This window comes from Falco peregrinus, chromosome 10, assembly GCF_023634155.1.
Source record: "Falco peregrinus isolate bFalPer1 chromosome 10, bFalPer1.pri, whole genome shotgun sequence".
Lineage (NCBI taxonomy): Eukaryota > Metazoa > Chordata > Aves > Falconiformes > Falconidae > Falco > Falco peregrinus.
The window spans coordinates 8,306,986-8,319,574 of NC_073730.1; the positions used below are offsets into that span (position 1 = coordinate 8,306,986).

The 12,589-nt window shown below is 43.9% G+C and overlaps 2 protein-coding genes across 3 annotated transcripts in view; both read right to left on the bottom strand.

The window, feature by feature from the left end:
• Positions 1-1,844, bottom strand: part of RXRG (retinoid X receptor gamma) — a 51,185-nt gene extending 49,341 nt beyond the window's left edge. The window contains exon 1 of the mRNA XM_013302277.3: positions 1,716-1,844. Coding sequence (XP_013157731.3) covers positions 1,716-1,799 — 84 coding nt within the window. The 5' untranslated portion in view covers positions 1,800-1,844. The remainder of the gene's footprint in view (positions 1-1,715) is intronic.
• Positions 1,777-11,639, bottom strand: SELE (selectin E). 2 transcript variants are annotated; one of them, XM_055815461.1, is made up of 14 exons: positions 10,116-11,639; positions 9,875-9,954; positions 9,050-9,436; positions 8,160-8,267; positions 7,852-8,037; positions 7,019-7,204; positions 6,728-6,913; positions 5,978-6,163; positions 5,685-5,870; positions 5,230-5,415; positions 4,146-4,253; positions 3,672-3,693; positions 3,489-3,561; positions 1,777-1,913 (listed from the first exon to the last, which is right to left on the bottom strand). In XM_055815461.1, the coding sequence occupies exons 2-13, from the start codon at positions 9,909-9,911 to the stop codon at positions 3,504-3,506; spliced, it is 1,836 nt and encodes a 611-aa protein (XP_055671436.1). In that variant the 5' UTR covers positions 9,912-9,954; positions 10,116-11,639; the 3' UTR covers positions 1,777-1,913; positions 3,489-3,503. The 2 variants fall into 2 exon arrangements, with proteins under 2 accessions (XP_055671436.1, XP_055671435.1); XM_055815460.1 differs by lacking the exon at positions 1,777-1,913 and adding an exon at positions 2,053-3,134 and having other exon boundaries at positions 10,116-11,638.
• Between the last annotated feature and the right edge of the window lie 950 nt (positions 11,640-12,589).

Sequence of the window (12,589 nt, forward strand, 5' to 3'; positions counted from 1 at the left end):
TACCTGTCTGTTGGAAACTTTAAGTGAAATTTTGTTTCTAAATCCCCTTCTGTCATACTGCAGATGTAAAAAGCTCAAGCCACCTGGGTAGCTCGGTTCATCAAGAATGTGTTAAGTTACGCCACAAAACCCATCCCCTTGCCAAGCAGCAAACACGCAGAGCTGTGAAAGGACATGCGTGCCTCCCAGTTAATGTCACCTTCACAGATTCCATAGGTCACGGCACAAGCAGACATCCACTCCGAAATAAGATGCCAGGCAGAACGCAGATCCCATCCTGAACAATGCCACAGACCCAGGGAGAGCTAAGGAATTTCAGGGAAACGGAACAACAGGAAATAAGGCAAGTCCCTCCAGCAAAGACCCTGTCATCCTTTGGTGATCACACAGCATCATATAGAGCTGTGATACAACGGAGTTACTAATGACAGCCCGGCAGCAAGCATTCCCATGGCCATTCTTGCCAGCACGGTAACTATACAGATAGCAAATAACAGAAGACCTGCGTTCACAGGCACTGCAACAGACACATCCACTGCAGATAAAATGACTCCCTGAAGATCCTAAAGTCCTGGACACACCAAGCCATCCAAACTGGTAATTCATACTCTGAAGCAGGAAAAACCAGTACCAGAAGAGGGCCAACAATCGGGCAACCTGGACAAGCACAGAGTAGGGTTTTGCCTGTGCCCTGGACCAACGTTAATCATGAGGATAGATGTAACCTGAAAGCCCCTGCAAGGAAGGAGAACCCCTTCAGGGAGTCTTTGTCTGGCCTAGAGAATATATTGGAGAAATAGAGAACTAATCCCACCCAAATGTGGTCTCACTCCTGCTGCCTTTAGAAATCACAAGAGATGAAGACCTGGAGAAAGAGAGGGGATGGTCTTATAGTCTCTCTTCTGGCAATAAAGCCCATGTAAGGTCCCAGGAAAAGCTGCTAGAAGCATCAGCTCTGGGCAGGAAAGGAGAAGCTGGGCTGCCCTCACAGCAGCAGGGTGGGAGCCACGCTGGCCTGAGCAGCTCTCCCCAGAGGAAGCCACAGGGCCATGCATGTAGAGGACAACAACAAGGACAGACTGGGGGACCCATGTGGTGGTTTAACTCTCACAACAGCTCCTGCAGGGATTCAGAGCAGGGCGTTTCAGGCTAATCTCTATGTCCCCTCAGGGAACCTGAAGGATTACTGGTCTGCATCTGCTCACACGGTTGGGCCCTACCTTGTCAAGGCAGGGGAAGCTCTGACAGCCACTCTCAGTTCTTTAATTGGTTTGGGATAAACAGCAACAGGCCCTATCCACTGTGGCACAGCACCTTTTAATTGACTCCCTTGCCCACAGGCCTGATAGCTTCTCTTGAGCAGGAATGCATCTCATGGTTTATCATCAAGGGCTGGCTCCTGGCAGCAGCCATGCAAAGCCACAGCACAGCTTCCTTTGCTAGGGCAGGTGATATTGGGGAAGGGTGGCCATAGGAGTGTCTGGCCATCAGAGGTACCGAGCCAGCACTAGCCCACGGCAGTGTCTTTGGCTACAGCCCAAGCCAGGGTGGGAGTGGAGGTCCCCAGACAGCGGTCACCGCTAATCCCCACAGCTGTGCTTTCACCCCTTAGCCCATGGCCTCCCACACTAGCTAACCTCCCAGCAGAAAGGGCTGCAAAAGGCCTGCATAGGCTGCGGGGTTTGTTCTGTTAACTATGCACCAGGATCACCTACTTGCTTCTCTTTCTGTTCTCCTCTCCTGAGCATGCCTCTCCCAAAGCTCAATGCTGGTCCAGGCACCTGCTTTCTGGGACACATCACCGAGCCTTCCTCCTTCCTCTCAGGCCTGGGGATGCGGGTCTGGGGTCCGGCCCTGGCCGAGCTGGCTCCCAGGCAGTCAGTGCCATCTGCTGGCTAGTTGTTCTTTGACTGCTACGAAAACATGGAAAGCGAACTCAGGGACAGCCTTGCTGTTTAGTCTTCCCCCAACCCCTCACATTCTGCTGCCGAAGCCATATCCGCAGGGCTGATGTAAATCATTGAAATGATGTACGTTTCCAAAAAGGGAGCGTTACATTTAAAACATTTTATTAAATACTGTTACAAAATAGGACAATACATATCAGATTCTGTCAGAGATTTTTGATTTATGATCATAACTTAAACATAACTTAAGAAATACTCTCTCATTTGAAGTCCTTTAACAGCTTAATAAATCGTAGTTGCAATATATACACCCAAATCGCAGGCTTCCATTTTATTTGTAAATAATATGCAGGCATGAAATCCTTACAAACACTTCCGAATTATTTTAAAATTACCTGGGCCCAGATCAATGGCCACAGACCTACTCAAGAAGCAGTATTTTACAATATATTTACAGTTAACAGCACAGAAATATCCACAGTAAAAACTGCACAATTAAATATTTATGTATATACCTGTATTACAGTACATAATCCCACAGGGATGAGATCATTTCAGATCCACTTGCTGCATTCAGAAACCGGAGTACCTAGTATAAGCACTACCATTCCTAGTGCTACTACCAAAAAAATAAAGGTTTAAAGTCCCTAAGCTTTCTGGGGCATGCAGCAGAAACCCAAATAGTTGCCCACATTGCCACAGGCATATTTATTGACTGGGACATCCTCTTAAAATAAACTGACTTCAATAACAAACCAGATCAATGGTTTCAAAGCTATTTAATGAATACTTTTGCATCCCAGTTACTCTGTTTCTGCAAGTATAACCCATATGTCTCCAGAGAAGACGTCTCCAGCAGTGTACTAAGTGATGTGAAATAATGCATGTCTTCACCTCACCTAGGTACCTTTGAGCAGACCAGAGGAGAAACCAGCCTCCTCTTTAGGCAGCAGCTTACTATTTGCTCACCATCTGGACAAGAGATGGCAAGCTCCCAGTTATGATAACTACATGACTGAATGTAGACAGTATTTTGCCAGAAGGCCAGAGTTTTACTCTCTGCTTGTCTTCAATGGAAGTACCAGACAGATTGAGTTCAAAATTTCTGAACAATACACAAGGTCAATCATCTTGTCAGCAAGAGGTAAAAACATCTGGAGAGCTGTTGATTCACATGCAGTTTCATTCTCCAGAAATCTGAGAGCTAAGTAAAGATGGCTCCAATTCCTGCAGAGAGAACAAAATTCCTCTGTAAGTTGGAAAATTGGCATAGATCTGTATTTGCTCTCATTTCAGAGGAATTTTGTATGCATCAGGTAGCAAAAACACACAGAAGTGTTCCTAATACTATAGGCAGCTGGACAGGATGCTAAACACAGTCATCCTTAAGGAGCTAAAAATCCATTTCTAAAGCAATAAATCCATCAGCCTTGTTAGGAACTTTCATGCAATGCCAAGATGCATATTAGGTACCCCAAAGCACATACTGCTATTTCAGCAATTGTATTGCAATTAATAGCTCTGATAGCTGTACTTGCAAACTCTTTCCTATTAATTGGATAAGCAATCTCATGTGCTTACCTGTAACACCTGGAATCAGACATTCTGGCCAGCACTTTGGAAACTACCTTCAATGGTTAGGCTCTGGCAGCTACTATAAAAAACAGAAATGAGAAGTACTTCAATGACAACTGGTTTATATCAAATGGATTTTAGAAAAGTGATTGCCATGTTTTTCATGCTGTTTTTTGAGACACAACTTACCTAGAAGGAGTAAATTTCTTTGCTGCAAGAAGAATAAGAAAAGGCATTAGCATTTCAAGATGAAAGCCCCCTCGTGCAAACTTTTTCTTCTACTGAAAACCCTCTCATTTCTGAATATCTGATAAAAAGCCATTATCTATCAACAAATGTCATAGGCAGTTATTACTGTGTTGTCATGAGCCTCATCTCAAATTCTCATTCACTTTCCCTGGCAGTAATAAAATGTTGCTTTTTTCTTCTAATTCTTGTTTTATAAACATTTGAGGTTTACTATTTTTGATTTTTAAATTTTCATCTGAAGCCAAACATGGCATGTATGCAGGCTTCTTGAAAATAATTTAGGAGAGCAAGTATGGGAATTTTCACTTTTTCAAAAACCAATGTATTGGGGTTTGGAGGGTTTCAGGGTCTTTTCTCCACTGAAATTTTTTCAGGAAGGTAAATAAAACCAGTGGACCCAGTCCAATTGCTTACCTTTTCTTTGGAAACGTCTTGCAAGCCAAAGGAGGAATGATGCCGTAGACAGCAGAGAGGCACTTGTGGCTGCTATGCCCACAGAGACATAGCTGACTTGTTCTGAAACTGAAAGGATAAAAAAGTTTCAGTGAGATCAAGAGGCATGTGTGGTCTTTGAAGCCCTCTACTTCTTCCTTTTCCTTGTGCTCTTCAAGAGGAAACAGAATTGCAGCTTGTAAGTTTTCTCTTGCTGAGACAGGGCACATCTTGTACACAAGGTAAAAAGCTGCATACTAAAAATTATCCCACCTATTGCCAAAGAAATGGCAAGGCAACAAGCTAGCTATAGCGGGGTCTGTCTAACCTCCAGCCTCACGTGACAATTCATGCTCATCTTATTTTTAATGTTTCAGTTTGTATTTTAATTCCCATTGTGCTGTCTTCCTCTCTGAGCAATTTGGTTGAGATCAAATTTTTTTTCTTTTTCTGAAATTATTCAGAAATCTAAATTCTGCTAGAACCAATAAAGTGGAGTTGAGCTTTTAGGACCTCAAGCAAAAGCATTTCAGGCAGGCCAAGTATGTTCCCACTGAGGACACTGACAGAGCCCTTAACTGACATGAATGGGAAGGCAAGGCTGAGACTTCTGTCCTGTAAAATTACAGCCTTTGACAGAAGAGCTCTGTGAGATCTTTTAGCTGAGCTCACCCAAGAAACTGTCACACCAAACAAATCTATAAACTTCTCCACTGAGAAAGACTTATGAACACAGATTTCCCCACAGAGTTCTGTTTCTCTAGAAAACCTTTCTTTCTTTACTCATATGGAAAAAGCTCAACATGAGAAACACTAAAAACCAAACAAAACTCAAAATCAGGTTGCAGGTTTGGGTTTTTTTTATGAGAAATCAACATGTTTCACCAAGACCTTTTAGGAATTTTCCTCTCTTCTGTTTTCAAAAACCCATGCTTTTGTTGGGTTTTTTAATTCAGGAACTTCACTAGAAGCTGTAACTCACTGGCTGGTGTTGCCTTCTCCACCCTTCCATACTTCATTTGACTAGAAACCCAGTGCCATCTCTCTGTGAGCACAGGTAAAATACCTTCACATGTGGGCAGACTGGCACTCCAGTTTCCTGAATGACTGCACGCAAGAACATGAGAACCATTGAGCTTCCATCCTTCTAGACAGCTGAAGTGGCAGGTTGTGTTGTACATGAAGTTCCCAGCCCCATGTGAGCAATCCATAGAGCCTTTCTCAGGAGAGCTCAGCGGTTCACACTGCACAACTGAAATACAGAAAGAGATGGTTACAAGCCATTAAAGACTTTCCTGTCTTTGACCCTGTTTTTTCCACTATATGTACATTGTATTTTCAAATTCATTTGACTTTGGAATGGGAGCAGTTCACAGAGCCAGGAGCCCTAAGGCAGGGCAAGTCACAGCTGAAATTAGGAGAGACAGCACACAGCTTAGTTTGGAGCCAGAACCCTACAGGAATACAGATTTCAGTGTGCTGTCCAGTGGCAAAACTATTTCCCAAAGCAGTATGTCTTACCTTTGCATTTTGGCGCTGGCTCTGACCACCACCCCTGTGCCGTGCACTCAATGCTGGACGGGCCGTCCAGAATGTGGCCCTCGCTGCAGTGGAAATCACAACGTGAGCCATAAGAGAGATCTGCAGAGGCATGGTCACAGGTCACAAAGCCACCGTCTGGCCAGGTTACAGCCTCACACCTCACAGCTGCAACACACAGATCACAACAGCAATCAGCACAGATGTCTCAGGAGTTCCATGGGCCAATGCTGACAGCCCTGAGTGCTCAAGTGGGCAGCAGTGAGGAAAGGTACCTGCACAGGATGGCTGCTGCCTGTCCCAGGCCCCAGAAGACCCACACTGCAGTGTGGCTGGTCCTGTCAGGACAAATCCTTCTTCACAGGTGAACTCGCAGGTGGTACCCCAGGTGAGCTCCACAGAGGGATGGGAGCAGTTCACAGCACCATGAGCAGGCACCTCTAAGGCAGGACAGGTCACAGCTGAAAAGCACAAAAGACACAGCACAGAGCTTAGCTTGGAGTAGGTCAAGTTAAACACTCTTTGAGCTTACAAGAGGACATGCTGTGCCTGGTGCTGTCCCCTACAGAGCCATAGTACATCCCTTCAGACTTCACAGCGTCTCAGGAAACAGTGACTTCCACGTGTTGCACGGTGCAGACAGAACCCTTACACATGCACCTAAAGCATGTAAGCTATCCTGACACTGGCTCCAGGTTATACCCACAAGTGGACTGCATAAGGAGACACTGGCTCCCACTGGGGTGTAGGGAACACAGAGTTCCTGTCAGAACACTCTACTTCAAAAGCCTGTTAACATATGTGTCAGTGACACAGTTCCTGAACGTTGCTTGTCACCCTGCACTGCTGCTTCCTCTAACACAAGAGGCTAAACAATCCCCATCTTGAGATCTGCTTATGAATAGTCCTATAAACACACTGGGGATGACTGTTACTCCTTGCCTACACTTGAACGAGGAAGTATCTTCAGACTATTTGAGATACTGCAAGCTTTAATTGATGATTTCCAACCCAGAAAGTCTTACCTTTGCATTTTGGCGCTGGCTCTGACCACCACCCCTGTGCCGTGCACTCAATGCTGGACGGGCCGTCCAGAATGTGGCCCTCGCTGCAGTGGAAATCACAACGTGAGCCATAAGAGAGATCTGCAGAGGCATGGTCACAGGTCACAAAGCCACCTTCTGGCCAGGTTACAGCCTCACACCTCACAGCTGCAACACACAGATCACCAGCAATCAGCACAGATGTCTCAGGAGTTCCATGGGCCAATGCTGACAGCCCTGAGTGCTCAAGTGGGCAGCAGCGAGGAAAGGTACCTGCACAGGATGGCTGCTGCCTGTCCCAGGCCCCAGAAGGCCCACACTGCAGTGTGGCTGGTCCTGTCAGGACAAATCCTTCTTCACAGGTGAACTCGCAGGTGGTACCCCAGGTGAGCTCCACAGAGGGATGGGAGCAGTTCACAGCACCATGAGCAGGCACCTCTAAGGCAGGACAGGTCACAGCTGAAAAGCATAAAAGAGAGTACAGAGCTTAGCTTGGAACAAACCATCAAAAGTTGGGGGTTTTTTTCCTTTCCTGAAAGTTAGCAACATAACCACTAAACGGAAGCATCTTTACGTGACCTACTGTGCTGCCATTTCAGAAAGCAGTGGAAAGATTTCAAAATGGAAGACCGTCTCTTAAGGCAAGGCTGTAAATTCACCTGCACCTCATGACATCAACTAGTTACAATGCAAAATTTTCCCATTTTGACTGCTGCTTATTAATGTTTGATGCTTTTATTTGCTTCAAACAGTAGCTTATTCTAAGACGAACACCTCAAAAAGTAATTGCTGCAGCCAGGAGTAACTGGCCTGTTGTGAGCAGTCTTACAGCTAGATCACCTCCATTCCCTGTTCCCCACTATGAGATGGAAATGTCTTTCCCTACAAGAAAATCTAGACCAGGGCCAGAACATTCACCCTGCCCAATTCATCTTTTCAGGAACAGAGAGACCTGTGTGCTGCAATAAAATAGCACCTTCACCACGTAATTAATTACAAAGGAATGGGCCAGAACTTCAATTTGTACCTACTAACAGAGCAACACTGAAGTTAACAGAGCTGTGTATAATGTAGAAAGCTCACCTATCACTGCTTGAGAAGCTCACCTTTGCATGCTGCAAGGGGGGCAGACCAGACCCCAGAAGAGGTACAGTATACAGACTCCAATGCAGTCAGTTCATAGCCTTCCTCACACTGAACTTGGCAGGACGAGTTGTAGCCGAAGTTCTCCCATGGATGGTTGCACTCGAGGCTCCCATGATCAGGTTTTTCTAGTGGATCACAACTCTCAACTTCAAAGAAACACAAGAAGGTACACAGTCAGTCTCACTGGCTCAGCAGGTAAATCAACAAGACAGACAAACTACACTAGCTAGCATTGCCCTGGTTGAAAAGCAGGGGGGAGTAATCTTACCAAACTCGCATTCAGGCCCATAGAATCCAGGGTTACAATGGCAGGTGTGGTTGTTAATAGTCTCTATGCATTCTCCACGGCCACTGCAGAGAGATGGGTTGCAAGAAGCTGCAGGAAAGAAAAAAAAAGAAAAAATACAGCAAATTATAAAAGAATCAGCAGTGGCCACTAAAGAAATCTGGCCAGCACTTTATTTAGGTTTTCTGGCACTAAACAAGCACTTTGTAGAGCAAAAGAAAAACAGGTGGTTTAATACATAGGATTACCCTGTCATTTCACAGAAGGATTTCAGAAATCAACATCTTTGACAGACTAGCTCACAGTGAAAGGATTCTACTGGCTGCAGACTCCATGACCACTTGTTCTCAGGTAGATATTAGCAATATTTAAAATGCAAAAGGAACAATATACTATGAGGTAAGTAGCAATCCCCTACAGGTACATTCTTCATTAACTCATCACAGCTCTAATTGTTTGATATTTGACTTGCAATTTTTTTTTTTTATGTAGCCTTAGCCACCTCTACACAAAATGTCTAATCTGACCCAGTGATCTATAGCCAGCAAACAGATGCCTCCAAAAGGGCAATTTTTATCTAGCTGAGACACCCACTTGCGTGGGATGAAAGTCATCATCTGGAAGAGCGTGTTTCTACTGATTATAGAGAAGGTCTGGTGATTTGCTCGTAAAAGACATACAATATTCCTGGAGCTAAAAGGTAAGCAAGATCAATCCAACTCTTAGAACAAAACCAACCTAGCTCTGTAAGGATAAGCGTACAAGTGTTCACAGGGTCAGACAGTTAATATATAAGACTAGGTTAAAAAACTCATCCCACCCACCATCTCATCTCCACAGGGGCACACTAGATGGCCTTTATCGCACCATACCTGTGTAGCACAAGGCGACCTTCTTTTTCTCACACTGTTCATCATTCCATTTGCCATCATCCTTCCCTCTTTTGATGTAGATTTCAACGCAGTCCTCATTGTTCCCTTTGCCATTTGGCTCACCTGAAGCCCAGTTTTCTGCCTCTTCTGTCAGTTCTTTGTTAGTTCCAATCCAGGTCCATACATCATTAATTTTTCTGATTCCAATCCAGTAGTAACCCGGATTGAAGGGTAAGAAGTTATTGAGATAGCTGATTTCCTCCTTATTCTGAATGGCAACCATGTTAGTATACCTCTTTTTGCACCACAGCTCTGCTTCCCTGTAGGTCATGTTTGTGTCTGAATAATGGTATGTCCAACAATTTACCCCCTGCAGTATTGTAAGTCCTAGAATGAAAAGATGTCAAAAAGTTGGTGTCTGACTTTTTCCCTCTCGCTAGAAGATATATTAAGCTCTATAAATACTGTAAAGTTGTCAATATCTGAAACTGCTTAAGAAGTAGTGGCAATTATTTTATAAATAATCAACTGTCAAGCTTCAAAACAGGAATATCAGCATCAAGTACAGGGACTTCAGCCTGTGAAACTACATCCAATCACACAAAGCTTTGCAGACTTCGTAGCAAACTACAGGAGGTAATTATGTATTTGACAGGCAAGCAGGGAAACATCCCGCTGCCGAAGAATCTCTGTTCTTCTGTATGAACCTAGCCTCAAGATAATTAGGTCTGGTTCAAAAATTCTGTTTAATTCTGAGCTCAAACAGAAGCATCACACTAATACTACCATCCAACTAGTTTCCTACACAGAGAAATACACACTTACCATAAGCAAGAAGAGATGGGAACCACAAGAAAATCATGTTTCTGACTGTTTTCTCTTCACTTTATCTTTTAAGCAGATGGCTATGAGAGATCAAAGGAACACATTTGTAAAGAATGAATATTGACTTTTTACAATTCAATATAAAATACTGCCTACACAATCTTTTCTACATACTTTTAAACATTATTATGTTCTTTTAGCTAAGCAATGAAACAGAACACCACACTCCAGTTATACTCACAGGTTGTAGTTGTGGTGGCCAGGTGGCAAAAGTCCTCTTCAGTATTTCTCAGTGACTGTCTTCTGTTGCTAGGTTGCTGAATACAGACTTGAAGATTAAGTTCAGCAAGTGTCTGGACTGTGTAATCCCCTGCCTTTACTATGGCCTTTTATTCTCTCAGCCGGCCTAACCTCCACGAGATGGGAAATTCCGTGTGGAAAAAAAAAAAAAATATTGGAAAATCCCGGATCTGGCCCTCCCACACATTAAGCCCATGCTTCCCCTTGCCAAATCAACCTTCTCAAAGACACACTGTGCTGACAAACTGCCAAGTGCTTCATTACATAGCTTTACTGACAGAAACACACAATTCCAGGATATCAGGAAGGAGCAAGACTGTTAGTTTTAGCTGCATGAATAAGCAGATTCCAGTTTTTCACCCAGCATGATGTTTTGCAGCAAGAAAGTGTTGGTTCTTTTGGGGATCTCAGTAAGAAAGGCACCAATGCTCATAGCTGGTTAACTAAGTTTGGGTAAAAGATGGAAGCTGCATCATTGGACAAGCCTTTCCTCGTGATTCACAGAATGTCGTGAAGAGTTCTCATTTGTGGTAAGGTTTTCCAGCCTCAGGACTGCTAGTACTCTTCTAGAATATTGTTCATAATACAGATTTATCAAAGCCTGGAAGGTAGATTTAGCTTTGAACAGTCCCTTGGACCATATGCTACAATATTCTTGTCTCAATAGAGTTACAATTCCTTAACAGGTGTGCATAATATTTCAGGTGGATAAGACAATACACTAGTCTCCTACTGAATTCACACACATTTATTGTGTATACACTGATCAATTACTACTGCATGAAGCAGTCACATGGTGTCCATGGTACACCAACACATGTCTGAGTAATCATGGACACTTTGCTGCAGTGGGTTGGTAAGCGGTCACAGGCTGTTTGGAATGCATCTGCACACAGGAGAAGGCATTGAGCGTGAGGATGACCCATTCCTTGCACAGTAGTCTTCTGGCTGCACTGCTCCACTCCTTGATCCTCATGCATACCTTCACACATATGCCACTTCAGTGGTAAGGCAATGATTTGCCATGCTACGAACAGAAGTAGCTTTGGGTATTCTCACTGAAGCAACCTTCTCACCTCTGTTACAGGTCTCACAAGTAGTGTTGAGGGTCATAAGCAGGGAACAGGCAACATGAGTAATAGACACATTAACTCAGTTCTCAACCCTGTGCAAAGACATGACATTAGAAGCTTGTAGCAGAGCCCACATTCCCCAGCGCTGCCAACCCTTGTCGATACAAAGTGCTATTATTCCCTTGCACCCCAATTAGCCGTGTCACCCCACCCCCTGTTCCACATCCACGCAGGCACTTACTATGAGGGCTCTACCAGACAGTCCAGTTTCCAGACTGGTATTCCAGGCATAAAGATTCACCATTATCAGTGAGGTTTAATGAAGCTTAACAAGCAAGGGAATCAGTAGCAGTTCTCAGTGATAGCAGGACACAGGGTAGCACCCACTTCGTACCTGTAAAGCACAGTTTTAGTTTATACAGTGAATGTTAGAGCTGTTATTTTAGAACCTCAGCCTGTTCTTATACAATAAAAATCAGTGGCTCATGGATTCCAAGCTAAGATCTCAGCTGGTATCAATCCTCAATTTTTTTCACAAAAAATTTTTGTCAAGTAACCATACTTTGATAGATCTCTGCCCAAAGGAATCCATCACAGAAGAGAGGATAGAAAAAATAATATATTCTAAAACACCCTCAGTTACTACCAAAATATCAGAGTTTACTAGAAATTGCAACAAAGTCCTAGAAAGCATGTCAAAGTCAGCTACTGAATAGTGAGGATTAAACGTAACACATTAAATATTTGTAGGGAGAGGAACACTTTCTAGCAGGTGCTAACTAGCAAAACTAGAAACACAAGCCATCAAAAAACTCTGGGAAGTTGAGGTTAGCTCTTGGCTATGTCATCAACTCATCCTGCAGGCCAAGGCCTGGGCCACCCATGCTTAGAACCACCAGACCTCCAGAGAATTCCAAGCAGCAGCAGATCAGGTCTGCTATTTTTTTTTTAGCCTCAGCTGCTCATCCACGGGTGTGCAAACATCTCCTGGCTGCCAACTCTGCTCTGTCCATGTCCTCCAGATTGCAAACCCTCCTAACAGAGGCTGGTACTTTTCATGCACCTGTAAGGTACATCATGCAGCTGGGCCTAATTTCTGTAAACATTATCCTAATACAAACTAATGATAACGAGTTTTAATAGGGTAGCCTTATTATTTTTTCTAAAACATTGATCAGCTGTTATAATTGTATACAGAGTAGAATTACAGACAACTTCAGAACAGTTTACATCCTCTCTGGAGCCAGGAGGCAGAAAATCCTACAACTTTTCCTGGACATTCACTTTTTCAAGCAGTTTTATGAGCCTCCTACTGGTAAGTGCTCATTCTTGTCATGGCAGA

What these genes read in the sequence shown, in the direction of transcription:
- SELE (XM_055815461.1), bottom strand. Translation starts at nt 9,911, where the DNA reads ATGATTTTCTTGTGGTTCCCATCTCTTCTTGCTTATG. An exon ending in AAGACGTTTCCAAAGAAAAG is followed by an intron (nt 3,694 to 4,145) that starts GTAAGCAATTGG and finishes TTCTTCTTGCAG; the next exon opens with CAAAGAAATTTACTCCTTCT. An exon ending in AAGAAATTTACTCCTTCTAG is followed by an intron (nt 3,562 to 3,671) that starts GTAAGTTGTGTC and finishes TGTTTTTTATAG; the next exon opens with TAGCTGCCAGAGCCTAACCA.